The following is a 27628-nucleotide window of genomic DNA, read 5'->3' on the forward strand; positions in this document are numbered from 1 at the left end:
GAAGATGCTGAATAGATGGGTCATTGACCTGATGCAGCAAGCTCATCCCGTGCTCTTAAATGACCTCCGACACTTGTGAATTGCAAGGGACTTCCTCTGAGATTCACCAACCTGGTTTCTTCCAGATGATCTTAGACAAATCCCGCTGAAGCCATACAAAACGGCTGGACAGCAACTGTCGACACCCAAGATAGTCCCCTGTCTTTGGCCGACACCCCGAAACCCAGCAAAAGCTATTCTTCTGCCTAGAGATGCCAAAGAACCTTGGATGTTTGCCTGAGACTTATGGTGGAGTGGAGTGACATAAAGTCTGCAAGCAGCCATTGAGAAGTGAAAGTAACTTTCCTAAGTCTGACCAGCTTGTTGAATCAACATATGGATCTTAGACACCATCATCTTGACAAATGCCCTACTGGGGTGTGGCTGGTTATGCTTGCTGAGTCTACATGAAGGTTGAGGCCTGGAATGAAGAAGGAAGAACGAATACCTCTCTCCCCTCCTTGATGTAGTGCAACATAGACCAAGATCTGATGGAGAGGATTTCCTGGATGTTCCATCTATACAGAGGCAGCTGCTAGATTGGGCAAACTTTAGCCCATTTGAGTGTCAGCTCTGGCCCAGCCCGCTCTTCCAAAGAAGCTATGGAGGGACGCTGTGACCTGCCTCCATCCTGACCCCCATGCTGCAACCCTCCTCATCAGCCTGGTGGGGTGTCAGCAGCTCCCCCAAATCCTTGCATGCTCTGCCTTCCAAAGAGGTAATTCGTTACTGCACACCTATGGGGGGGAGCGAAACCCAAGACAACACAATGCCACCCACTCCAAGCCCTAGTGGGTTGTGTGGGGCTCCCCTCCATCTTGCACCCGGACCCTTTGCACATATCCTTGGGAGCATGCCTGACAGAAAGCAATCGCTCCCAAGCAATGCACCCCGGGGTGCGTGTTTACTAGGGAAGCAGTCCCAGAGAATTCAGGGATGGAGCTTCCTCTCTCCAGAGTCTTGCACTCCATCCCCTACTACACGCTTACTCGGGAGTAAACCGCAGAGGACGCATTGGAGTCCATCCCCTAAGCACTGCTGCCCATAAGACCTGGTGGATTCTGTGGGGCTCCCCAACCTTGCCCCCCACCCCCCTACATGCTTACTCGGGAGTAAACCGCAGAGGACACATTCTTGTCCATCTCCCGAGCTCTGCTGCTCACAAGCCCTGCTTTCCCCCTCCCTCTCTCCCTCCTTGCACTGCGATTCCCTAAAGGCTTACTCGGGAGTAAGCCTTAGCAGAAACCCCCTCCTCCTGCTGCTGCTGCCATGCCCGCCTGTCTGGGCGTCTCCTGCGCAGGCATCGTCCGGCGGCCGCCCATCCGCGCCGCGGCGCGCCCAGTCAGCGGGTCGGGGCGGAGCCGGCGGCGGGCGAGCGAGCGGGAGGAGGCGCGCTCGGGCCGGATCAGCTCGTCTGCTGCTCGCCTCTCGTCCGCGATGGCCACCGACGAGCTGGCCGACAAGCTGAGCCGCCGCTTGCAAGTGGAGGAGCACAATGGCGAAGCCGAGCAGCAGCCGCAGCCGCCCGAGCACCACCCGGAGGCCGAGCCGGAGCCCGAGCCGCCGGCCTTGGACAGCGGCGCCGACGGCGAGCTGAGCGCCAAGTTGCAGCGGCGCACCGAGCTCAACGACCCCTCGCAGCTCTCGCCCGGCGGCGGCGCCCAGCACCGCGTCTTCAGCCCCTACACCGAGTTCCGCGAGTTCTCCCGGAGGCAGATCAAGGACATGGAGCGGCTCTTTCGACAGTGAGTGGGAAAGAGGCCTCTGAGCATGAGCAGAGTGCCTTCTCGCTTTTGCTTTCCTTTTCCCCCTCCCGGAATCTGGAAAGGCTGCGATGGGGGAATTTCTCTTCCTGCACCCGCTCCACCCCTCGCTCTGACCCGGGCAGCCTTTTCCCTCTCTCCCTCTACAGAAATGCGCTCTGTACTAGCTCAGGAGCCTTTCTGTTTCCTGCGTTCCAGGGGCTGCTTGTCTGCTTTGGTATTTCTGGTTGCGGAAGGAGAAACCCAGTTCGATTGGATGGAAGAGGCTGCCTTACATTTTATGCTGGTCCCCACAGCGTGGGGGTGGGGGCGTTAAAAAGGTCGCAGGGAGGAGATAGGATATGGTTAAAATTAGGGGTTAAAGTCGGGGTCTATAAACTCCCACATAGACACACCTTTTCTTCCACAATTTGAGATCTGCCCTTCTTTGTACGACATCAGCATGTCAGAGGTATTTTTAAGGTTATACGGAGAGGTTGCGGAGAACCCCACTTCTAGAGAAATGGGGTGCTTTGTTACAGCGCTGCGTCTGCAAGTTTGAAGTCTGGGGCAGTGCTTGGATTCTGGAGTTGGGGAGAGGTTGAGTGACAAATAAAGAAATCCCCAATGACCCCAATTCTCTCCCCCCCAAATGATTTTGGCCCAGTGATGGCTCCCCTCTATGCCTTCTCTAGAACTTCATTTTTTAAACAACAACAACCACTTGTAATTCAAGTCCTGGTCTGGGGGCAAAGATTTTGGGGTGCCACCATTTCTCTCAAGTGCCCTCCCCCCCCCCCCCACTTCACCAAGGTGCCAGGGCTTAAGACATTTGGATGCCAGATACAGAAAATCTAAATCTCCCCCTTCTGTATGTACTCCCCTTGTACACTCATGAACATGGGTTCATTTGCACCGCCCAGTTTTCATGTATGAATGGAACCTGCGGAGACTGCAGCCGTATTGTGGGGTGGGTGGGGAGCACGTAGGGGATTTTCCCTTGTTTTCCTTACCTGTCTGGAAACCTTATTGCTCCTCCCCCTTTCTCACCACCACGTCACCACCATTAAACTCTGCTCCCTTTTGACAGAAGAGGGGAGTCATTAGTATTCTGAGCCACACCAGGAGCAGGGAAATCCAGGCAGGGGTGGGCAGAGGCTGGCTGGGTGAAAATGTGCTGCTTTAAATCTTTCCGGTTTTCTGCAGCGCTGCAAACCCCGAACTCATTTGTGCAATGTGCAGATCAGAAAAATAAAACGAATTCTCTCTCTCTCTCTCTTTGCAAAGAAAGAAAATCCAGAAAACCTCCACACACACACACACACACACACACACACAATAACATCAGGAGGGTGTAGTTGCATGTGGGAATGAACCATCTCAATTTCCTGAAAGGCATGCTTGTGTGTGTGAGGGGGGGGGGGAGAGGGAGGGGAGAGACTAATGTGAGCCAGGCCTCAGCACTAGATTTATTGGAGATGGGGCAGCTGGGCATGTACAGAGTGCTCTTTGCTCACCACTGAGGAACCATAGCTCGCTGCCACACACCTGTAGTTAGAGGCCAGGAGGGCAAGGTAAAGGCTCTCTGTGTAGAAGAGAGGGACACTTGGGCAAAGTCAGCCCATGGGTCCATTGAGCTCAGGATTGTCTGCAGTGTCTGGCAGATGCACCTTACCTGGAGATGCACCTGAGACCTGCATTCAAAGCAGAGATCCTCTGCTGCTGGGCTGCCGTGTCCTTCCCCATGTAAAGGCATTTCCAGACAGGAACACTTCCTGCTCAGTGTTGAGTGATGCCCACCAAACCAGTCCCAAGGGGAGAGACTGTACGTCTCTGAGACCTGGGCAGCCCTAGAGAAATAAGCCCCTATGATGAGGCAAATGTAAAACCAGAGACATCTTGCTCCTATTTTCCTGGCAGACATGACTTAGATGTCTGTAAAGGCATTTCCTCTTCGGAAGAGCTGGGTTGCAAGAGGCAAAACGACACAGCAAGGACCGCCGTACTTTTCCCAGCTCCCTGTTCTTTTCTTCTGCCACAGCCCTATTCTGGGCTAGTTTTGGGGTGCAAGAATCCCAAGGGACTGCTGTGCTTTTTTGATCCAGATGAGTTTCCTGCATGTCTGATAAAAATGGACATTTCCTTGGGCTCTCTGCACAGTTTCCATTTGTGCAGGCCATGTGCTAAATTCTTTAGTAACTTGGTAGCCCCAGCCTTGGGTCCCCGGATGTTGTACCGCATCAGCCAATAGTCCAACATCTGGACTATGGCCAATAGTAAAAGGTGATGCGAGCTGTGGTTCAGCTACAGATTGTACATCTGTAGAAATGGTCATATAGATTTTAATGTCGTAATGGGATTCTTTGATTGTGTGTTTTTAATTATCCTGAATCTTAACAATGTTGTGTGATAGGTTTTTATGTTTTTATCTGGGCAGTAAGTAGTAAATAACAACAACAACAACGGCATAGTTAGTAAGATAGAATGATAATCATAGAGGAACAATAATTGTGGAGATGGTTTTGTTTTTTAGATTGTGTACTTTTTTGTATTCTGCTTCATTGTTACCTTTTCTTGTGCACTGTTTCAAGGGCTGTGAAGCAGTTTATACAGTTGTCAAATAAATAAACAAACCCAACATCTGAGGACCCAAAGTTGGGAAATGTTCCAGGAAAATAAGTCACATAGGAGGACAGCTCTGCCAATGGCTGTTAGGTGTGATAGCTCAATAAAGCTCCCTTATTAGGGGCAGCAGACCCAGATTTTGGGAGTGAACAAGTTGTGACAGCTGTTGTCTTCTTGCCATAGATCTCCATCTGATAATTGTTGGAAGCAGATGGACCTACCTTGACCTGTTTAAGCAAGGCTGCTCTTAACAAATGGCACAAAATAAGACCTTGGCTTCAGGCAGGAGTAGCCAATGTGTTGCCATCCAGATGTTGCATCTCCCTTCAGTCCCAGCCAGCAGTCAGGGATGAGAATTTTAGTCCATAACATCTGTAAGCTGCCTATGAAGGCACAAGCCCTCAGGTCCCTACGCAACTCGATCACAAATTGTCCTTTTCTGTCTTTGTGCAATGCAGTCACAAGCGCACTCAAGCCCTCGTGCCTTGCACAACCTTTACGGCTGATCTGCAGTGTGTTCTTACGAGAGGCTATGAAATGTATTTTGCTTTAGATCCCTGGCCTCATCCTTCACCTCCCCACCAAAAAAAACCCCCAAACCCTCACCCTCTAAACTCAAAGCCACTCATGCTGGTTTGCAGTGAAACAGCTTAACGTTCCATGGAATAGGAAGTGGTCACTGCAGACTCTTCTCTGTCTGGGCTAGAATGAGCTAAGATTGGGCTTGGTCAAATGGATTTGATGATGGAACAACTATATGTGTTTAAGAAAAAGACAGACCTGTAAAGGGAAAATTTTAATGTTTGATGTCTTACTGTGCTTTTATACTTTGTTGGAATCTGCCCAGAGTGGCTAGGGCAACCCCGTCAGATGGGCAGGGCGCAAATATTATTATTATTATTATTATTATTATTATTATTATTATTATTATTATTATTAGTTCATCAGCTTCAGAAGCTGAGATAGAACAAGTTTCACTGTCACACACAGTCCATTTCTCCACTTCCTCTCTGGCATGTGCAATCAGACCAGGAAGTCTCTTAATTCCATATCGGTTCCTGTTTCATCCAAACCAGGAAATTATAGTTAGCAGTTTCAGAATAAGCCAGGATATAAAACCACAGTTTGAAATTGGCTTAATGCCTTGGCTTGTTCCTAAGTGGGTAACTCTTGTTTCCCAGTGTAGAAAAATACAGGAAACTATATTTAATTACAGGTTTATTAGTTTGATTGCTTGGTTGCAGCAGGAAGAACAGTTGTGGATGACGATCCCCAAAGCCACAGCAGCATGGCTAGTGCTCAGGAATTATGGGAGTTGTAGTCCACAACATCTGGAGGGGTACCACGTTGACTCTGTCTGACATGTGAAGCTTTAACCTTTTTCTCCACTTCTGCCTTCCTGGTGCAAATCCCACCCCTCCCATGTTGAAAAACAGGAGTGCCCCACTCCAGTCACTTGCTGCTGCTGCTGCTATTAATATTTCTGTAATTATTATTTTATTGGTGATTAAACTGGGATGTTTAGTGCCGTGTCTAGTTGGATCCTCAGTGTTGTTGTTGAACTATAAAGCTCCAAGTGTTTTAGTCTTTCTTCATAGGGCAAGAGAGGTCCCCTGCCCCAAGGAGGCTGCAGTTTAACTCAGACTTATAAATGACCGCTCCAGCTGGGGAAAGTAGAATATGCTGCAGGAGATGATCTTTCTGGTTTAAATTACAGAAGCTGCAGAGAGACAGCAGGCAGGTGAACCGTGTTTAGTGTTTCTCTTTTGAAATCCAGCCTTTTCAGCATCTGAAATCTGGTATCACGCTTGAGCCTGCAATGGGTCAAAACCTCTTGCTGCTAAATTTCTCTACCTGTGTCCACTGCTGATGTCAAGCCAAGGTCCTCTATGGCGAAAGAGGCAGCCTCTTTCCTTAGCAAGGGAAATATAAAGCGGTCTGGGGGTGTCCCAGAGCACTTGAACCACTCCCTCTGAAGTTGCCTTCCTTGTTTGAAATGTGTCCTTGGCTGCAGTGCAGGGTTGAGAGTGCAGTTGCAGATGAGACGCTGGCCAGGAAAAGAGAGAGGAAGTTGCAGGCTGATGCACCCAGGAAGCTTGCCCTAATTCATTCACCCCGTGCTGTGAAAATGCAGCAGAACAGAAAGGAGCGTGCACAGATGTAGCAAAGCAGCGTAGCAGCGACTGTGTCACCTATCTTTTGCAATCCTGTGCTAAGAGGGAGCAATCAAATATTAGCTGAACAGGAACGTCCTGCGAAAGTTAGTTGTGTGAATAACCCAAATGCTGCAGCAAATGATGATCAGTTAGCCTAGGAATCATAGAATCAAGGAATTGTAGCATCTCATCCAACCCCCTGCAATGCAGGAATCTCAACTAAAGCATCCAGGACTGATGGCCATCCAACCTCTGCTTAAAAACCTCCAAGGAAGGAGAGTCTGTCACCTTCCAAGGGAGTCCACGCCTCTGTGAAACAGCTCTTATTGTCAGAAAGTTCTTCCTGATGTTTAGACAAAATATCCTTTCCTGTCACTTGAATCTGTTGGTTTCGATCCGTCTGGACTAGCTTGTTCCATCTCTCATGTGACAGACCTTTAGATATTGGAAGACAGCTATCATATCTCCTCTCAGTCTCCTCTTATCCAGGCTATGCGTACCCAACTGCCTCAACCGTTCCTCATCAGGCTTGGTTTCCAGGCCCTTGATCATCTTGGTTGCCCTCATCTGCACACATTCCAGCTTGTCAATATCCTTCTTAAATTGTGGTGCCCAGAAATGGATGGTCCAGGGTCCTCAAGAACTTAGGACACATTGGATAGAGTGAGGTGTTTGAATGTGTGTAGGTAAAAATGTTCAGGCTAGGCTGATGGGAGTTGGGAGGGGGTCCCTAACATCTGGAGGTCCATCAATTCCCCACATCAAGTTTAGGATCATTAACAGGGTGTGTGTGAAACCATGGATATGCTTTGAGAAAGATCTCAGCAAGAAACAGACGGGCAGTGGGACTCCACGTGGCGCCTGCGAGGCTGCAGTAGTAACAATACACTTGATGTAAAACGATTACAGGGTTCCATTACGCTTCCTTACAAGGGACAACTCAAGTGGAATCATCTATGGTGTAGGTTTGCACTTCAATGCGAAACTACCTCGTTTCCACATCCCAAAACAGTATGCGGACCAAAACACAGCCGCCTCTTAAAATCCTCACGTCTCCCAATTTTGCCCTGCGATTCTCCCATCAAAGGCAGGAGTACAAAGATGCATCTGTAAGGGGGAAGTGTGCACGGCAAGGCAAATCATAATAAAAATAAATGCATTGGCGAAAATTGCTTGCAAAAATGTGTATATAAGCCAAAATTGCACACAGAAATGTGTGCTTTAGGAGGAACGGGCGATAAAATGTTAGTGGGTTTTTGTGATGCTCTTTTTTAAAAAAATAAATCACAAACTGATGTTGAAAGATGGTATATGGAACTTAAGAATGGAATAAGAAAAAAAAAAACCACCACTTTAGTGAAATCCCAAATTGTCGGATTCTGTACATCTTGGCTACAGTTTACTAGGGCAGCCAGGAAGGCAGATAAAGATGGGGTCAGGCTGACCGTGCTGACTATTCTTGAACCAGGTGTAGGGAACCCATGGTGGTTGAACTAGATGACAATTGGCTTTCAACTCTACAATTCTATGATACTATATTCCTCCAGATTTTATTGAACTATAACTCCCATCTGCCCCAACAAGTATAGCCAGTGGCTAGGGATTATGGGAGTTAAAGTTCAGCACATCTGGAGCACGGGACGTGGGTGGTGCTGTAGGTTAAACCACAGAGCCTAGGGCTTGCCGATCAGAAGGTCGGCAGTTCGAATCCCCATGACGGGGTGAGCTCCCATTGCTCAGTCCCTGCTCCTGCCAACCTAGCAGTTCGAAAGCACATCAAAGTGCAAGTAGATAAATAGGTACCACTCCGGCGGGAAGGTAAACGGCATTTCCGTGCGCTGCTATGGTTTGCCAGAAGCAGCTTAGTCCAGCTGACTGCATGACCCAGAAGCTGTACGCCAGCTCCCTCAGCCAATAAAGCGAGATGAGCTCTGCAACCCGAGTCGGCCACGACTGGACCTAATGGTCAGGGGTCCCTTTACCTTTACCTTTAACATCTAGAGCAGGTGGGGGGGGAGAAAGTTAATTCAGTTCACATTTAAAGCCAAACTCACACTTTCTGAAACAGAAAGAAACCACCGTTCTTCAACCAATGTTTTGTATGTTTTTCATATATTGGTGGGGAGAGAGAATGTGCGTAAAATGAATATACTTGTGAGAATAACATACAAAAACACAATTTATTGGGGGAAATTGCTTGCCAAAATGTGCTCATTAGTTAAAACTGCATACAAAGTTGTGTTCCTTAAGAGAGATTTGCACTAAAATGCTGAAGAATTTTCATGAGGATTAAAAAAAAAAAAAAGATTTAGAGGACCACAACAAGCTCACCACACACAGCATGCCTTATTAAACCAAATCCACATGACACAAAATTTGCTGTTTTATGGACAATGGTGTGACAAACCCGAAACTGCTTTCCCTCTTCATCTGACACCACGAGACATACCGTAACTATCAAGTTTCCTGGCTTCCTGTCTCTTCGTTCCCGTAATATGCATTTTCACCTTCCTCTTATTGTGACCTGTTCCTTTTCTGTTATTAACACTGAGTTGTTGTTTTTTCTGGCTGGGGCCAGTTTGCATTATTTCCCATGCCGCCTTCCATATCTGGAGGTCCTCCCGTTTGTTGCAATTGCTTTTCCTGCTCAGACACTCTCAAAACAGCAACCTTCTCCCTGCAAGAGCTCTTAAGTATTCCGCTCTCACTTGCCATCACTTATCATTGCTTAGTTTGCCAAAGCAGAAAGAAACTATTATGTAGAGGAAAAGGCAACAAAGTGTTTTTGTGGCACCTTAAAGACCGGCAGATTTATTATGGCACAAGATTTCGTGGACTACAGATGCTTGAAGTACAGTGGTACCTTGGGTTACAGACGCTTCAGGTTACAGATGCTTCAGGTTACAGACTCTGCTAACCCAGAAATAGTACCTTGAGTTAAGAACTTTGCTTCAGGATGAGAACAGAAATCGTGCAGCAGTGGCAGCGGGAGGCCCCATTAGCTAAAGTGGCGCTTCAGGTTAAGAACAGACCTCCAGAACGAATTAAGTTCTTAACCTAAGGTACCACTGTACTATCCTGTGTGGCAGGGGTTTGTGCTCTCTCTCACACACACTAGGGACTGCTTTGCCTGCTTACTCTCCTCGCCAAACCCACCTACACCTTTGCCAACTTTTCTTCCCCCACACTCATCCCTTCACAGCTCACCCATCCCCTCACAGCTCACCCTGATACCCAACTCCTTTTAATAGCATTGTTTAACAGAGAAAAGGAGCGTGTCAGAGAGCGGTTTGCTGAGACATTCTCTGAAACGCACTGTCTCCCTCCTTTAAACAGCTTGCCTGGACTACTTCCTGCTTGCTTGGCTGATGTTCTGTCATCTCGCTGTGGCTGTCTATCAGCGGCCACACACACTGCAGCGTGATGACAGCCTTACAATATTGTTATATAGTAAAGACATACACGAGTATGTCTGATCGTGGAAGTGGGGGTTGTACATATGTAAATGATTGGGGAAGATGTAGTTCAAGGTACAATCAAGTCAGAAGGGAAATGAAATGCAGAAAAGTAAACATTCAGTGGCCATTCATTTAAAAAAACAGGCCAGCATTGGTTAGCCAACAAACACAAGTGATGTGATAAAAATCCATCGTCCCGACTCAGTGATAGCATAGAACCTCCTGACTTATTGCAATTCACTGGTTTCACACTCCACCCTCCCTTTGAAGTTGCCCTTCTTTAGTCTGCAGCCATCTTTAGTTTCAGAATTTCCTGGGAGGTTGGAATGTTTTGCCACCGAGTTTCTTGGATATTGCCATTTGATGTCAGATTTGTGGCCATTTATCCTTTGCATAGAACCTGCAGGCCAACAGACGCTGCTGGACTCCAGCTCCCATCATCCCTGACCATTGGCTGTTCTGGTTGGGCCTGATGGGAGTTGGAGTCTAGCAACATCCAGACTGGTTGCCACTGGTTCCCTATGCCTGTTGTAGAGACGGTCCTGTTTGTCCTACATAGAATGCAAGTGATAGCACATTGGAAGATGAGCTGGGGAATTAACCCCTGATGTTGTGGATGGCATTATTAGGCCCTGTGACTGTGTTGCCAGGGTGGACATGGAGGCAGAATTGGCATCTGGCTCTGCTGCAGATTATTTATTATGCACTCTAGTATGCAGCATTGTTTGGGAGTTCTAGGAAACAAAACAAAAAATCAGTGAACATTTGAAATCAACGGATAATATCAGTGCAGTTTTGAAGGTTCAGTTCACCACCTTGATTCAAAATGGCATCCAATTGTGTCCCAAAATAGGTGAAATCCTGCTTTTCAGTTCCAGGAACTGAAAAAAATAGTTACAGTATCTTAAGGGATATCCCAGTGCATAGCAGACAGACAGACGATTTCCCAATGTGTAGACTAACAGACAGTACCTGGCATTGCTTGGGAATTCTAAGAAAAAAAAACTACTAAGATATATAAATGGAAAAATTGTTTTAGTTTCAAAATTGAAAGAAAACCCATGTTTTCATTCTAATGCTACTGAGTAAACTATAATCCTGCCCAAATTTGGTTAAAACCAATGCAGTTTTATAAGTTTCCATCTGCCATCTTGATTCAAAATGGCATCCAATTGTATCCAAACATTAATGCAAACCTTCCCTTTGATGGAACCATCATTCCAAATTTGGTGCTGATATCTTGAGTCTGAATGCATAGAGAACAGATGGACAAATAACTTTCCAAAATATATAGAGGGAGGAAGAAGAAGATGGAATTACAAATATGTTATGACATAATGCATTTGTGAGTCCTATGAGATGCCACAGGGTACTTTATGACTTTCCCCTCTCATATAGCTCAGTGAGACTTCCCTCTGCCTACCCACCCACCTAACACAGAGCAGACCTGAGATGATAATTGTTCTGATTTTCCAAAGCACCTGAATCTGTCCGCACGTAGATTAAATAGGCTGTAAACCTGCAGCGATGCCCTTCTGTCATCCTAAGGAGCGCAATTCACAGGAAACAAATCTTCTGCAGGCTCCGCAGAGATGCACAGTGGCTGGACCTCGCAAATAATTTAGCCGGGCTGACGCAGGAGGCTGTCGGAGCGAGGTTTTTTCCACCCGACATAAAGATTCTTCCAGGCACCCCCTACGGCTGAAACTATCCCCCTGGCTGCAGTCCAACTTGGCTCCGTAATTGATTTAGTAATGCAGTATGTCACATGCAGCCTGATTTTAGCTGAACACTTGAGAGAATATTTCATACTTTCTTTTTAACAGAGAGAGGATGGGGTGTGTGGATTGCACTGTTTTGCCAGGACATAGGCTTTGTCTTGTCCCAAATGCAGTCCTTTTCAACTGGTTTGGTTCATTGCAAGTTAGTCAAGGGAAGAATGCATGCATATGTGAACTAACACATACTAGTAGAACATGGGTGAGGAGGAATCCTCAGGTCCAGGGACCCAGTGGCCCTCTAAGCCCCTCCACCCGGCCCTCAGAAACCTCCTCTGGCCACATCCCCTCCCCAGTCACACCCCTTAATGTGATTTGTCCTTGAACTCTGATAATGCTTTTTGCAGCCCTTGGTTTGAAAAGAGGTCCCCACCTGTGATGGGTTTCAACTCCCACCATCCCTGTCCATTGGTCATGTTGGCTGAGGCTGATGGGAGCAGTGGCGTAGCGTGGGTTGTCACCACCCGGGGCAAGGCAAGTAATTTGCACCCCCTAACCCGTGGATTTGCGCCCCCTAACCCTAACCCCCAGATGTTGCGCCCGGTGCGGCCGGCCCCCCCTGCACCCCCCACGCTACGCCACTGGATGGGAGTTGGAGTCCAACAGCCTCTGGAGGCACCCAAAGGTCCCCACCCCTGCAGTGGGGGAGATACCCACGCCTCTCAGCTTGGCAATCTGAGTGCATTCAGGGTGCTTTCAGCTGCCTGCATTTGTTCAGGCGCCGACAACATGGGATGATTCATAGCAGTCGTGTTTTAAGATGGGTCACCCTAACCATATCTCACATCTCCTGCTCGGTCTGTCGATCCTAATCTGGGCAGGCAAATACTAGCCAGGCAAATACTAGCCAGCCTGATGCCCAGAGAGCATTGCATGGAGGCAATAATCTTTCCTGCTGCTGCCCCACTACCAACCCCCAGAGGAGGAACAAGAAGTTTCCTTTATTTGTGCCATAGCCTGGTACCAGCCCATGAAAGAACTCTGCTCTCTGCATTAAGCAATAAAGCTTTTACGGCTTCCTTGCCTTTCTGCAAATTAGTCAGACCAGTAGGTTGGTAACTGTGGATGAGTAAACCAACACCCCTCCAATCTATAAGATTGGGGGTGTGAAAACACACACACACAGAGAGAAAACTGTGAAATAGTCACAAGTTTCTGCATCTCTTGAGCAAGTCTGCCCAATCTGCTTTCCCCACCCTGTGTCTGTTCTGAATGCCGCACTGATCTGAGCAGGATGTTTGATCGGGTTGAGCCGGGCTACGCTGGGCCGCTTGCCAATTTGCTCAGACTCCTCGATGCAGGGCTTTGTGTCGGAAATGACTCAGCCTCTGCTATGTGTTGCAAAGGTAAGCTCGCAAGAGCTGTGGGTGGCTTCGTGGCGAATTTGCTGCGCCGCTGCCCGGAAAGGTTGGGCACGTCTTTGGAGCCCACAATTACTCAAAACGCTCCTGCATAGGAAGTTGCTTTATTCCGACAGTTTTGGCTGCCTTTGCAGATGACGCCAAACTGGGAGAGGTATTGCTAAAGCTGCAGAAGATGGAACCAGGGTTCAAGATGACCGCAACAGATGGGAGAACTGGGCCAAAGCTAACCAAATGAATTTCAGTAGTGACAAATGTAAGGTTCTGTACTTAAGCAAGGGACGCAAAGATAGGATGGGAGACAGCTGGCTTGACAGCAGTGCATGCAAAAATGATCTAGGGCCGTGTCCCCCACAGGGGGGGAAATTTGATTTTTAAAGGGGGGCAATTCGAGAATGAGTTAGACCAAGTTAATGGCCTTTTAGGCTTCCTCCAAATGAATGGCCAAAAAAAGGTTGGGAACCACTGATCTAAGAAGTTAGTAGACCACAGGCTTAATGTGTCGACTGTGTGATGCTGTGTCAAAAATTTTTTTACAGTGGTACCTCAGGTTAAGCACTTAATTCGTTCTGGAGGTCCGTTCTTAACCTGAAACCTGAAACTGTTCTTAACCTGAAGCATCACTTTAGCTAATGGGGCCTCCCGCTGCTGCCGTGCCGCCAGAGCACGATTTCTGTTCTCATCCTGAAGCAAAGTTCTTAACCTGAAGCACTGTTTCTGGGTTAGCGGAGTTTGTAACCTGAAGCGTATGTAACATGAAGCGTATGTAACATGAGGTACCACTGTAATGCTATTCTAGGCTGCATCAACAACAAAAGTAGAGTGTTCAGTTCAAGGGAGATAATCTGCTCTGGACAGACCCCACCTGCAGTCCTGTGTCCAGTTCTGGGCACCACAGTTTAAGAAGGTTATTGACAAGCTGGAAGGTGTACAGAGGAGGGCGATCAAGATGATAATAGGTCTGGAAACCAAGCTGATATTCAGCAGCAGACTGCCACTGGATATGGAGGTTCCTTCAAGTACAGCGGTACCTCGAGTTACAAACACCTCGGGTTACAGACACTCTGGGTTACAGACTCCGCTAAGCTGGAAGTAGTACCTCGGGTTAAGAACTTTACCTCAGGATGAGAATAGAAATCACACGCTGGCGGCAGCAGGAGGCCCCATTAGCTAAAATGGTCCCTCAGGTTAAGAACGGTTTGAGGTTAAGAACGGACCTCCAGAACGAATTAAGTTCTTAACCTGAGGTACCACTGTACATCAAGGGTGGAGAAACTCAGGCCCAGGAACGGGGGCAGGGAGCATAGTCCTCCAGGCATCCCTTAACTGGCCCTCGCAACTCTTCCTAGCTACACTTTGCACACTCCTGGGGCAAATCTACACTGGTCAGTTGTAATGATAAAAATGCATTATAAAAATGTGCCCAAAAAGGGCTCTGTACAGGAGTGGTCCGTTTTACAATCAGTTTAGATCCAGCCCTGGAGTGTCTGACTTGCAATGTGCTCGCTTGACCTCTGCTAAAACCTCTCGCTTGCCTTGGCAGTGGATGGAGAGGTGCGTCTGTTTGTAGAAACTAACCTACATTACTAAGTCAAATCTGCATTTGTTGCTCCACCCACTTTTGCTTTGGGCCCCGCCCACCGCTGTCATGCAGCACTCTTCTGACAACCGTTGTCCATCTCCCTTCAGCTGCCCACCCCACGATTCCTCAGACTGCCCCTTTTAACCAGGGGCCTGTGGACCTCTGGGTATTGCTGAGACCCAATCAGCCTCTGCCAATATGGCCAAGGGCGAGGGCGAATTGCATGTACAGTGGAACCTCTTTCGACACTCACTTAATTCCTCCTCAAATTCTCGCCACGGAAGCCCGGGAGAAGCAGCTGCAGCACTTTATGATTTCAGTGGCAGTGCACTCAAAGCAACGCAGCCGTTCTCCTTAGCATCCCAAGAAAAAATCCAGTTTCCCCCGCTAAACCAGGTACGAGCAATTTGCACACATGTATCTAGCTTTAATCAGCTTTGCAGAATAGTCCCGGGTGTTAATCTCCTGCTCCCGGAGCAAAGATTAGTGGGCCTCTTCCTTCTAATCTCTTGCGGTTGGTCCGCAGGCAGAGCTGTCAATTAGTCACCAAACAGAATGATGTCGGAAGCGTTCCGCCTGTTTAGAAGCACCAAAAAAATCCTGTGTGCAAGTTAAGGCTGGTGGAGTGGGTTTAAATAAGGTCTATATATCTGTCACATTGGGGTTAAAAAAAAAGTGGGAGAAAAGACTGAATCAGGAGGTCCTGAGTTCAAATTTCGGGCCTGCTGCAAACTCACCATGTGGCCTGGGCCAAGCCCCAGCGATCCCTGCACACGGAGGATGATGCCCTAATAATAAATATCACATATTTATGTGTGCTCAGTTGGTTAGAGTGTGGTGCTGATAACGCCAAGGTTGCAGGTTCGATCCCTATATGGGACAGCTGCCTATTCCTGCATTGCAGGGGGTTGGACTAGATGACCCCCAGGATCCCTTCCAGCTCTACAATTCTATGATCCTTGTCAGGGATGCAAGGGAATGTGGGAAGAGCCCTGCTGCTGGATCAGGCCAAAGGCCCACCTAGTCCAATATCCTGTTCTCACGGCAGCCAACCAGGTGCTCCAATGGGAAGCGCACAAGCAGGATTTGAACACAAGACCGCTCTCCCATCCATCAACTGCTGTTCAGAAGCATAATGCTTCTGACCATGGATGCAGAGCATATTCATCCTAGCTAGTAGCCATTGGTAGCCATATCCTCCATGAATTTGTCTAATCCTTTCTTTCTAAGCCATCCAAGTTGGCAGCCATCACTACCTCTTGTGGGGAGCAATGGTAGTTTCTTGGCGGTCATCTTTTGATGGAAGCTTTGTATTGAAAGTATCTGTTATCGTCAGGGAGTCCTTGAAGGATGTCATTAGCCTCGACCTCCACCGGACCGCAGCAGGGCAGGTTTGCAAAGCATCAATTTGGTGCATTGAATGCATCCTTTCAAGTACAAAGCAACCACCTCCATTGAGAACCTAAAAACCCTCCAGGGTCCATTTAGCGGTTTGGCGATGACTCCAGCGGTTTGGAAAACACTCAGTGCAAATATTAGTGAGTTGAAAATAAAATTTTAAAAATCAAATCCGGAATGTTGGAGAGTTTTCAGATGTTCCCAGAGCAACAGGGGACTAAGAGGCCAAGTGGAGGGTGACCCCAACCTCCCATAGCCCCCAGATAGTTCCTACTTAAAGTGGAGCTACTGGTTTTAGTTGCAATTAGGTTTCATTTCATTTCATTTCACCTTTAATTTGTATACTGCCTTTCTATATTACAAAACACAGGGTGGTTTTGCAAGCTGAAGAAACAACATAGATCACACACGTTTTAACAATCTGACCCAATACAAGAATGTCATAATAAAAACAATTTCAAAATAAGCAACATACCAAATAAAGCAATATTCAACAATCCATTAGACTACTATGCTAGTACGCAACAAAATTAAATGCCAGCAAATAATGATTAAACATAAATTCACTCCTATCAATTACAACAAAAAATTTCTAAAATATAATCCATAAAAAACAACAGCAAGTCACAGTGCATAAAATAACGTAATACAAATTGAGAAGCAAGACACACAACTTATAATATTATTATTATTATTTTAATTCCTGAACTGCTCTCTTCCCAGCTGATATCCAAATAAGGGCATCTCCAGATAGGTGGGGACAGGAGGGTTGTTGGTTTTTTTTGCAGGTGTCTTCTGCAACATTTTTTAAAATTATTTGAATATTTATGACATGAGCAAAGGACATGTTGTCACGCACTTTCTGGTTAGCTCCGTTTTAGGAGTGCTGGCGTCCTTTGGAGACACTTCCTGTGTGCCTCAGACATCTATCTGTACCCATGAGGACGAGTTTTGTTGGGGAAGCTGAGTTTTGAAGGATTCTCCAGTTATCAAGCGCTGCACAGAGGCTGCAAGCCAAGGTTGCACTGCGTACCTTTGAGGGTTAATATACAAGAAGTTTGATGCGACTACGTGCATTTGCTCTGTCCTGAAGCAAAAGGGGGTTGTCATAGAAATGCACACTGCCCTTACCCACAGGGCAAAGCTCTGATCTGCATATATTTGCCCTTTGGCTGGTTTAAAAAAGGCTGCAGACTTCACGATAAGACCTATCTTGAAACCGGAATGCAAAGAGAATCACACCCTTGCAGTTCTGATAAAAGTAGGATTACCATATTTCAAAAAGAAAAAAAAAACCAGGCCAACTTTTGGGGGGAAAGTTGAGCTATTTTTGGAAAAGTTACAAAACCCCGGACATTTTGCCAATTTCCTGATATTCCCCTCAGATACCTATCCCGTTGTTCCCAGACATGTCTGGGAAAATTCAGACATATGGCAACAGCTTTCTCTTTGGTTTCTGATCTGGAGTTTGGGAAGCCAAAACAAAACAAAACTGGTGAAGACTTAGGACTGTTCCTTGACATCCTTGTGTAAGAAGTGTGGCCAAAGCACAGTTGTGGAACACTCAGGAACACCCAGACTTGATTTATTGTTTCTGATGGAATCCAGTTTTAACCAGGGTTGCATTATCGAACAGGCCACCAAGACCAGCCTAGCTTTTGGCCCATGGTTTTTGCAGCACCACTTCCATTTTGAGGTCTCCGGGTAGTCCATACTAAAGAGGGAAGAATCTGTCCGTTTCAGCTTCCTTAGTTTCTCATTTTTTCCAGTCTTCAATTCCGCTTTTCGTCTTTCTACAGGAACTTGTGCTATGCAAACTGGAGCAAATCTCCCACAAATGCAGGAAGCTCAGCCCAAGCTGGGGTCCATAGAGATCTTTTTGTGTGATGCCAAGTTCAAAATCCACTGGATCCCAAAATTTGTTGACAAACACACAGCCCCACTCATTTAAGAGAACCTTTCACGTTTCAACAGCAGCTGCCATATTTATTCTCCCAAAATGCCTTTGGGCATCTCTCCCTGAAGATATGCCATGTTGGGGGCCCAGAGGCTCACTAGCCTTACCCCCACTCAGTTGCTATTTTGGATTGGTGGCCATTTAGGCCTCAGGCCGCCCTGGAGCCATTAGCGCTGCCGTCTCGTACTAATCAGGCGGCCTTCGTTGCTCTCATTTGTCACCAATTAACTTTGGAAAAGCAGCACGCCTGACTTGCAAATTGGGTGGAGAAGCATAAAGAAGGAAACTTGTTCTGTCATTAGTTAATCTGTAACTGTACAGCGAAAGGAAAGGCCCACATAAATCCAAACAATAACGTTAAGGACGGGTGGATGGAAACTCTGAGGGAACGATAAGAGCAGAGAGCTTGTGCAAAGCTATTTTTTGAGAAGACTAAACTCTTTGAGCAAAATTAACTGGGAAGCTCAGGAATCAAGAAGACGAGAAATTCAAAAAAGAATGGGAGATGTTTATTACTGTAAACATGTCAAAATTATTGTAAACATGTCAAAACATTAGCAGGATTTTAAACACACTTGTAATGTAACAGAACATGTAGATGATATGGGAAGAAGGAAAATTGAAGAAGTACTGATAAGCAGTTGAAAATTGAATCCCCATGGAAGGAATGGGGGGAAGTCAGGAGATTCAGAGTAATCTCAATATTTGGATTATGTATTGTTTTTTGTTGTATGTTTATTTTTTTATTTTTGGAAAAAAATAATCGAAAAGATTATATAAAAAAAGACTAGAAACTCTTTGACACAAGGGTTTTTGACTTATTGAGAGAGAGGCAACCCCGTTCTGGGTTTTGCGCCTGCAAACTGTAGCTGGCATTTTGGTCAGATTCAAGATTCCTTCTTCTTTTCACAGGTATGACGCAGGAAAAGATGGTTTCATTGATCTGATGGAACTGAAGCTGATGATGGAGAAACTCGGGGCTCCCCAGACGCACCTGGGGCTGAAAAACATGATTAAGGAGGTGGACGAAGACTTTGACGGCAAACTCAGCTTCCGGGAGGTAATAGTTACGGCGAGAGAGCCTATCCGACTCAAAAAGAAGGGTTTAGAATGCTTTCAATAAGGGATGGGGAATCTGAGGGCCACATTCCCTCATGGGCCACCTCACAGGGGCCGTGTGCTCTGGAATGGAGCCTGCCATACAATAATCCGTGGCTCCACCCAACACTGCTTTTGGCCCCTGGAAGACTTGCTCATGGAGAAATGCGGCTCTCCGGAATAGATAAACGTCATTCTTCAAAAAATGCTCATCCATATACAGTGATACCTCGGGTTAAGAACTTAATTCGTTCTGGAGGTCTGTTCTTAACCTGAAGCACCACTTTAGCTAATGGGACCTCCCTCTGCCGCTGCACGATTTCTGTTCTCATCCTGAAGCAAAGTTCTTAAACCGAGGTAATATTTCTGGGTTAGCGGAGTCTGTAACCTGAAGCGTATGTAACCTGAAGCGTATGTAACCTGAGGTACCACTGTAATTTAGAGATAAAGTTGTATTTGGGGGGCAGGAAAAGGACTCTGCTAGTTGGGTCACTGGTTTGAATTACAGCCATCCACTCAACAGAAGAGGCCCCCCTCTTGCAAAAATGATGCCCGCAGTCACTTTGGATGGGAGGAGTTTAAAAAATATATACAGTGGTACCTCAGGTTAAGTACTTAATTCGTTCTGGAGGTCCATACTTAACCTGAAACTGTTCTTAACCTGAAGCACCACTTTAGCTAATGGGGCCTCCTGCTGCTGCCGTGCTGCCGGAGCACGATTTCTGTTCTCATCCTGAAGCAAAGTTCTTAACCTGAAGCACTGTTTCTGGGTTAGCGGAGTCTGTAACCTGAAGTGTATGTAACCTGAAGCATATGTAACCTGAGGTACCACTGTATTAGAAAAGCAAACCGCAACAATGGACAGCCCAAAATGGAAGTTCTCATCCTGAAGCAAAGTTCTTAACCTGAAGCACTGTTTCTGGGTTAGCGGAGTCTGTAACCTGAAGTGTATGTAACCTGAAGCGTATGTAACCTGAGGTACCACTGTATTAGAAAAGCAAACCGCAACAATGGACAGCCCAAAATGGAAGTGGATGCTGTTCTGTAAGGCTGCTGCAATAGACTCTTAATTCGTTCTTTCTTTTCTGCCCTGAAGCAAGAAATAAAAATAAAGCCAAGGCAGAAAAATCAAACTCTTTCTCAAATGGGGACGGCAGGAAAATTCTCCTTTTGAAAAAGAAGCAAAGGCTTCTGTGGAGAGGCAAAGGCTCTGGGGCAGGTGCCCTGAAAAAGAGCTGCCTTTGCAGCGATGCAGCTCAGAAAGGTTTCCATTTGATTCCTTCCTACATGGCTGAGAGGACCAATGGGATATATAATACTGCCACTCCCCCTGCCACGAATAGCTTCTCGTGGAGGTGGAAAAATCTGCAGCGAGGAAACATTGTAGGGGAAAAGATTCTATGGCTCTGATATAAAATAGGTCCCCAGTTTTGCCCTAAAGCAGCCACCTGAATTGCTTTGGGCTTGGGCTGTATCTGAACCGCCTCTCAAAATTCTCCATCCTCTTTATAGGCAGGGAAATCGTTTATTATTTAAAGGAGACATGCTTGTTTTTTCCCCATTCTTCAGCTTCCCCCCAATGACAAAAACAATAATGTTCCTAATAAAATACAAACGTATATAGATATATATGCATATAGTAGGGCTGCCATATTTCAAAAACTGAAGCTCATCATCACTCTGTCCAAAGAAATCAGTGTGGGGGTTTTGATTTTCCTCTTCCCTCCCAGTCTGTTTTCCTTTGCACGTCGTGTTCTTTTTAAATTGTAAGCTTTGCGGGTAGCAACGGTCATGTTTTGGTTGTATGTAAGCTGCTCTGGGAGCCTTTGGGGCTGAAAAGCAGGGTACATAGACTCTTTATAAATAAAATGTCTTCTGAGAAATATTGGTTCAGTTCTGCTTTCCCTCCTGATCCTCGCAGCCAATTCAGTATTCCTTTCCCCCACCCCAAGCAAGACAGAGAGCTTTTAAGATCTCACGAGAACCTCCCAGAGCCTGGTAAGTAAGCCTGGAAGCTTAAAAGCTCTCCTTCTTTCATGCATTTTAATTTTGCGAGATTATTGCCAGCTTTCAACTGTGTCAGGTTGCAATTGCGCGAGTTCAATGCTCCTGCGGTGCAATCGCACTGTATTGCTCTGTCCCTTTTGCAAGCGGGATTCTCATGGGATTCTGGAGGAATGAAACTCACGGGAGGTTTGTCTTTTCTGTCTTGCCCCCCTCCCTGCCTCCAGTTTCTTCTGATCTTCCGCAAAGCTGCAGCAGGCGAGTTGGAGGAAGACAGTGGCCTTCACGCCTTAGCCCGCCTGTCGGAGATTGACGTTTCGACGGAGGGGGTCAAGGGAGCCAAGAGCTTTTTCGAGGCCAAAGTAAGGAGCGGCTGGGTCCCCTGACCCCTTGGGATCACACCACCGTCTGCACATAGCCCAAGGCAGGGGTTGGCAGCATGGAGTGGGTTCCTATGTGCCCATAGAGGCCTTTCTTAGTGTCTCCACCCCCCTGAAACCATAACAAATAGCTCTTGGAGGCAAGCTCTTGTCAGTCGGTCCTGCTGCCTCGCCGCTCATTGGCTAGAGCAGTGGAAGGCGGGAACAAGGTGACTTATTGTGGAGCGATTGGGCAGAATCCTCCCTGCATGCTTTCCACAGGTAAGAGGGACTAGAAACTTGTTTGATTAGAAGCAGAGGAGTATAATGTAGGCAGGGAGTGCCATTCTAGCACCATTTATGGAGTGCGCGTCAGGAATGGCATTTCTAGCTACCCAAGTTTACCTTAAAATAATAAAAGGAAGTCCTCAGACCACCTTCTCTTCCTGTTAGTTTACTAACAGGAGTTAGCTCTAGTCAGACACTCACCACACTGGCCCTTCCCAACTGAATCCACTGAATGGTCATCTTCAGATGGAAAAGAGGTGCAGCTCAGTAGCAGAGGGTGGGCTTTGTATGCAAACAGTCCAGAACTCAGGCTCTGAAATTATTTGGTAGGTGTGTGAAACAGAAAGTCCTGTCTGAAACCCTGGCAAGCTCCTTCCAAGTTGGTATTGACAAGTATGGAGTTAGATAGACCAGAAAAAAAGCAATTTCCTGTTAAAACCAGCCCTCTGTTCAAAACCATGAAGACAGGTGTTAAGTTGTGGGTGAACATATCAGACGACACAGCGATTCTTCAGACAGCTCTTGTTTATTCACAGGCCAGAACAGAACTGAACTGAAGGGTTCAGCCAGCCTGCTTATATAGAGCTCCACTAGAACGCAACAGTAACCATTTTCTGTAACTATCCAATCACTGAACGTCACTTTCGATCCCTTATTTGCATATGTGGACCTGAACTATCTACAGTATCCCCCTGCTGGCCCAGGGTGAGAACTTCAGTACATAACAACAGGGGTCAGCAAACTTTTTCAGCAGGGGTCCAGTCCACTGTCCCTCAGACCTTGTGGGGGGCCAGACTATATTTTTTTGGGGGGAGGAATGAAAAAATTCCTATGCCCCTCAAATAACCCAGAGATGCATTTTAAATAAAAGGACATATTCTACTCATGTAAAAACATGCTAATTCCCAGACCGTCCACGGGCCGTATTTAGAAGGCGATTGGGCCAGATCCGGCCCCTGGGCCTTAGTTTGGCTACCTGTGGACTAGAACCTTACCTCACTTTTAGAGAAAGGACTTTAGGACTCCATGGTAGAGCACATACATGCTTTGCAGTCAAAAGGCTCCAGGCTCAGTCTCTGATATTTCTAGGTAGGTATGCATGGGGAAGAGAGAATCCTGTCGGAAACTCCGCTTCTGGTCCGTGTTGACAATACTGAGGTCGGTGGACCAATGGCCAGACTTGGTTGCAGGCATTTTTCTGATGTTGTACTGCTGGGATCTTTGGTTCATCCTTCCTCTTTCTCATCGGCTGCTCCCGCTTCCTGGCACTAAGTGTTTGTAGTGAGAGGAGCTGTCCATTTGGACCGTTCCGATCTCACCTGTCCAGTTTTTCTGCTTCCAGGTGCAAGCCATGAATGTCACGAGCCGCTTCGAAGAGGAGATCAAGGCGGAGCAGGAAGAGAAGCGCCGGCAAGCGGAGGAGATGAAGCAGAGGAAAGCAGCCTTCAAAGAACTGCAGTCGGCCTTCAAGCAGTGACAGGGCCAGCCCAAGCGTTGCTGGGAGGGACATTTGTCCGCGGCGAAAGCCGCCCCAGCAAAGTCCTCCAGTGAAACCGGGAACGATGTGAAGTTGCCAGCGGTTGTGCGGTTCCCACCTTTTGAGTCGCACCTTCAGCGGCTGCTTGATCTGCAGGTGATGAGGCTTACCTCCCTGCTGTGAAACATTCCCATTTTCTGCCGCTCAGGCAGCCGTTGAAGGTGCAAGAGCAGGCCCAGTTAGGGGTTTCCCGATCAGTTGGCAACCCTAGGTTGTGGTTTGTGTTTGGACCAATGCGGAAAAGAATTTGCAGTTGAATCTGGAGTCGTTCAGGCCTCTGGCTGTGAAAACAACACCTCTCTTGTTTCTTCTAGACCTGTAAATACCACAGGTAAACATCCCAGAGGCTGCCGCTCCCATCCACTTTCCTGTGGGCCAGTTCCGTGTCTTTTACCTGTGAATGGCGTGTCGTGTCTGTCTGGTGGGAGTTTCCTAACTCTTTGTAACTGCGTGGCGTGTCCTGAGCTCAGGCTTTGCACTTTCGACTTGTGAACCATTTCATCTCCCAGCCGGTTTGGTGATCGCTGTGGTCGTTGGCTCACGGTCGAAGACCGGGGTTTGCGGGGAAGGCCTGAACGTACCCTTGCTCCGACAGCTGTGCTTGTGCAAAAGAAAATAAGAATGCAACTTTAGCGTGTGCAATCCCTTCCAATCAAAAATGCTTTAACTGATCACGTTAAAGTCCCTTTGCTTGAAGTGTTGCCAAAAAACCAGGGGTGTGTGCGTTTGTGTGTGTGTTGGAAAGCAGGAAATCTGCAGACTCTCCAGGGTGGCTCAGTTGGCAATGCCAGCCTGCAGAATTTGCCCTTTTCCTGAACAACACAAGAAATGAATTCAGCTCTCTGAAATCCTCATTCCTCTCTTCTTCTTTTTGCAATACGGTACTCCAGCCAAAGAAATCATGCATGTGTTAGGTGCAAGTGCACCTAAAATGTATGTCGTCATGGAAATAGCTCCCCCCAAAATACATCTTACTAGCGCAAAAATGCTTGGGGAAATGGTTACGTCCAGCAAAATTACATACACAAATCTGAATACAGGTAGGTAGCTGTGTTGGTCTGCCGTAGTCGAAACAAAATAAAAAAGAAAAAAATTCCTTCCAGTAGCACCTTAAAGACCAACTGAGTTTGTTATTGGTATGAGCTTTTGTGTGCATGCACACTTCTTCAGATACTTCTTCAGATCTGAAGAAGTGTGCATGCACACAAAAGCTCATACCAATAACAAACTTAGTTGGTCTCTAAGGTGCTACTGGGACAAATCTGCATGTTAGGGAAATGTGCACTAAAATACGGAGTAATTTTCATGAAGACTTTCAAAAATGGCAAACTGGTGTAGGACCGTGGCAAGCTGAACCGAATGTGTTTTCCAAGTGCCCCTGCCCTTACTTGTATGCAACAGAGGCTGGTCCATTCCCCAACAATCTTAGCCAGCCCCCCACTTCCCTCCCTTACAGCCAGTCCAAAGGAATGGCCCTTCCTCTATCCTGAGTCTTAATGTTGCCCCTTGTAGAAATCAACAGGAAGGGGGATGGCAACAAAGCCAGAATGTGTAGTAGGCACTGCCTGTCGTTGTCTCTGGTGCCACCTACTGTTGGCCTCCCTGCCTTCCACCCTACTGGTCTCAGTGGGCACCAGTTACCACTGCTTGAAGGTGAGGGTGGGCTGATGCGTTTCCCCCTCTTAAGAGGAGGGGCACTGTAGCATTGCATTTTTGCTTACCTGGGCAGGGGGGTCCTGCTTCTTCCTTGAGAGGGGGTTGTGTTTCCTCCTGCTCACACTGCAGGCAGAAAGGTGTTGTGTTGGCTCCTTGGCCATTACCTCTGCAAAGCAGGCTGGGTGTATTAGGACTCCTTACGGTTCAGCCTTATTGTCCCCAAGAACTTGAGGAGAGAAAGCTGTGTTGGCCACACACACACACACACACACACACCAGTGATTCCCTCCCCACCCCCCACTTAGGCTAGAGCCTTGAGATTTTGTCACCCTAGACTCACGGTTCATAGGTTCACTAGCCAATACAGGAAACCCATTGCCCTGAAGGGCAGCCACCTTATTCTAAGTCTGTGACAAAGTTGGCACATTCCATTGCATCTAGGTTGCATCCGCTCAATACTGTGAGTCTCTCAGCCTCCCATCAAATACCTGTACTAGATAGGGAGCCTTGTCCCTGTAAGTCGCAATTGGGGGAGCTCTGGTCCACCAGATCCTGATGGACCAACATCTGTCCCATCAGCCCCAGCTAAACATCTGAGAGGTCCTTCCTCTCATAAGTTGTTGGCTTGCGTTCCCAAGACTTCTTTTCCTGCTATTGATTAGTTCATCGCTCCGTAAGTTTGCCATTTTAAAAGGTCTGGTTTGACATATATATTTTGGAGGAATAATAATAATAATAATGCTTATAATTTTTTACAGTGTTGCCCCTCCCACCACCCTTATTTTAGCACCATCTACAGACGCCCTCAACTTCCAGTAAATTTGACTTTGTGCAGTGTGGCTGAAGGCCTTAACCATGCTGCGTGGGGCAGTGGGGTCAAAGGGCATTGTAAGTTGGGCTCTTGCTAGAGAAGCGTAACACTGACTCATAGCATTGTAGAGTTGGAAGGGACCTCAAGGGGCATCTAGTCCAACCCCCTGCAATGCTTGTTTTGCCCAAGGTGGGGCTTGAACCCACAACTCTACCAACTGAGCTAGTCCAGAAAAAGCATATTTCTCTCTCTCTCTCTCTCTCTCTCTCTCTCTCTCTCTCTCTCTCTCTCTGTGTGTGTGTGTGTGTGTGTGTGTGTGTGTGTGTGTGTGTGTTTTATATCATGGCAATAACCCAAGTGCTGAAGTTGTGATGCAACAGGCAACTCTTCTTGCAGAAAAGTATAAAGCTATCCTTAAAAAAAAGAAAAGCCTTTTTCATACCTACACATTCTGGGCAAATCCACCCAAATCTAGACCCACGTGGGCAAAACTTGTAAGAAAAGTGTAATAGTCTATATTCATGTTGAATGTTCAGGCTGGGAGACCACCCCTAAGTGCTTTTAAATGTTCAAATGGCTTAATCTGGATTATTATTCTGTTTTAATTTTTTGCATGCACTGTGATCATTAAAGAAAGAGACAACCCCCGGTTGTCAAATTCAGGTTCTGAAGCAGAAACCCTCAGTGTGTTTGACAAGGGGAGAAATCTACTCCAAAAAAAAAATGCTTTTTAAACTCAAAGCTCGAAAAGGAAAGTGATAGAGTTAGCATTGCCAACTTTTTAATTCCCGTGGAAGCATTCCTGTATAAAGGTTCCAATGGCGGGGTGGTTTTTTGGGGGGGGGAGTTGGAGGGAAGGGGTGTTTTTCCATACACTTGAAGTACCCCCTTTGGGATGTGCAAAGTAAAAATTATTGTGACCTGCAGACTTTGATAGGGGGCGTTGTGTTTCTTGATGCCACATTTGACATTTGATTATTGCAGTGGAGGAGGACAGGAAACTATTTTTCTTAGAAGTTGGCAATGCTGAATAGACCACTTTGTTTTTGAGACTTGAGGCAGCAACAAGGGAAGTCCGTGCCCTTGGCAGAATAAGCTCCCTGAGCAAAGCTGAGCTTTAAAAGCCAGAGAGTTGACATTATATTTTGTTACATATATATTTTGTTACCCAGCAAAAAAAAAAAAGTCCATTTTCTCCCATTTGCCATGTGAAATCCCCTCCGGTCTCCTCCTTCCCTTTTTTCCCTTTATATTTTTTTGGCAAAAGTCCTGTTGGATCTCAGAGGCTTTGTTTATTTTTTCATATTGCGACCATAGGTGGTTGGGGGGTCAGGAGTGGGGAGGGGGTTTAAGAAAGTGTTGTATTCAGTCTCTCCTTCCATTCTTCTCAACCTGTTTCCCTCCCCCACCTACCTACCCACCAAATAGGTTTAAATGGATGGATTGAAAAGAATGTGTTTCTGCTTTTGATTCCAAAAGCTGTTCCATTTCAGTGGTATGATTTTATTTTTTTTAACCAAAAGTAATTAAAAATTATATTTCATAAGCATGTTGTGTGGTCCAGAGCTGTGTTTACTTTCTTTTTTTGGGGGGGGGGAGAAAAACAAAAACTGATATCACTTTAAGGTTAGAATTTTGCCAGCTGCTCAAGTTCTTGTGGCTAAGTTTGCCGTGAAGCACATCTGAAAGTATACCATTGAAGAAGCTAGGATTTAAGACCGCGAATGCTCAGGAAATGTGAGGAGCTTTACGAAAAAGAGCCTGCACCTGTTTTGTTTT

The 27628-nt window shown here is 46.7% G+C and overlaps 1 protein-coding gene across 2 annotated transcripts; it reads left to right on the top strand.

The window, feature by feature from the left end:
• Nucleotides 1-1280: 1280 nt before the first annotated feature.
• Nucleotides 1281-27398, top strand: EFHD2 (EF-hand domain family member D2). Of its 2 annotated transcripts, XR_014551665.1 has the most exons (5): nt 1281-1784; nt 19009-19156; nt 21426-21560; nt 23188-25115; nt 25176-27398. XR_014551665.1 is itself a non-coding variant. In XM_083628953.1 (4 exons), exons 1-4 carry the CDS (start codon nt 1309-1311, stop codon nt 23320-23322), a joined length of 894 nt encoding a protein of 297 aa, XP_083485079.1. In that variant the 5' UTR covers nt 1281-1308; the 3' UTR covers nt 23323-27398. The 2 variants fall into 2 exon arrangements, 1 of the variants encoding a protein (XP_083485079.1); XM_083628953.1 differs by having other exon boundaries at nt 23188-27398.
• Nucleotides 27399-27628: the final 230 nt, after the last annotated feature.

The sequence above is a fragment of the Podarcis filfolensis genome, assembly GCF_964270895.1.
Source record: "Podarcis filfolensis genome assembly, chromosome: 8".
NCBI classification, from domain to species: Eukaryota; Metazoa; Chordata; class Lepidosauria; order Squamata; family Lacertidae; genus Podarcis; species Podarcis filfolensis.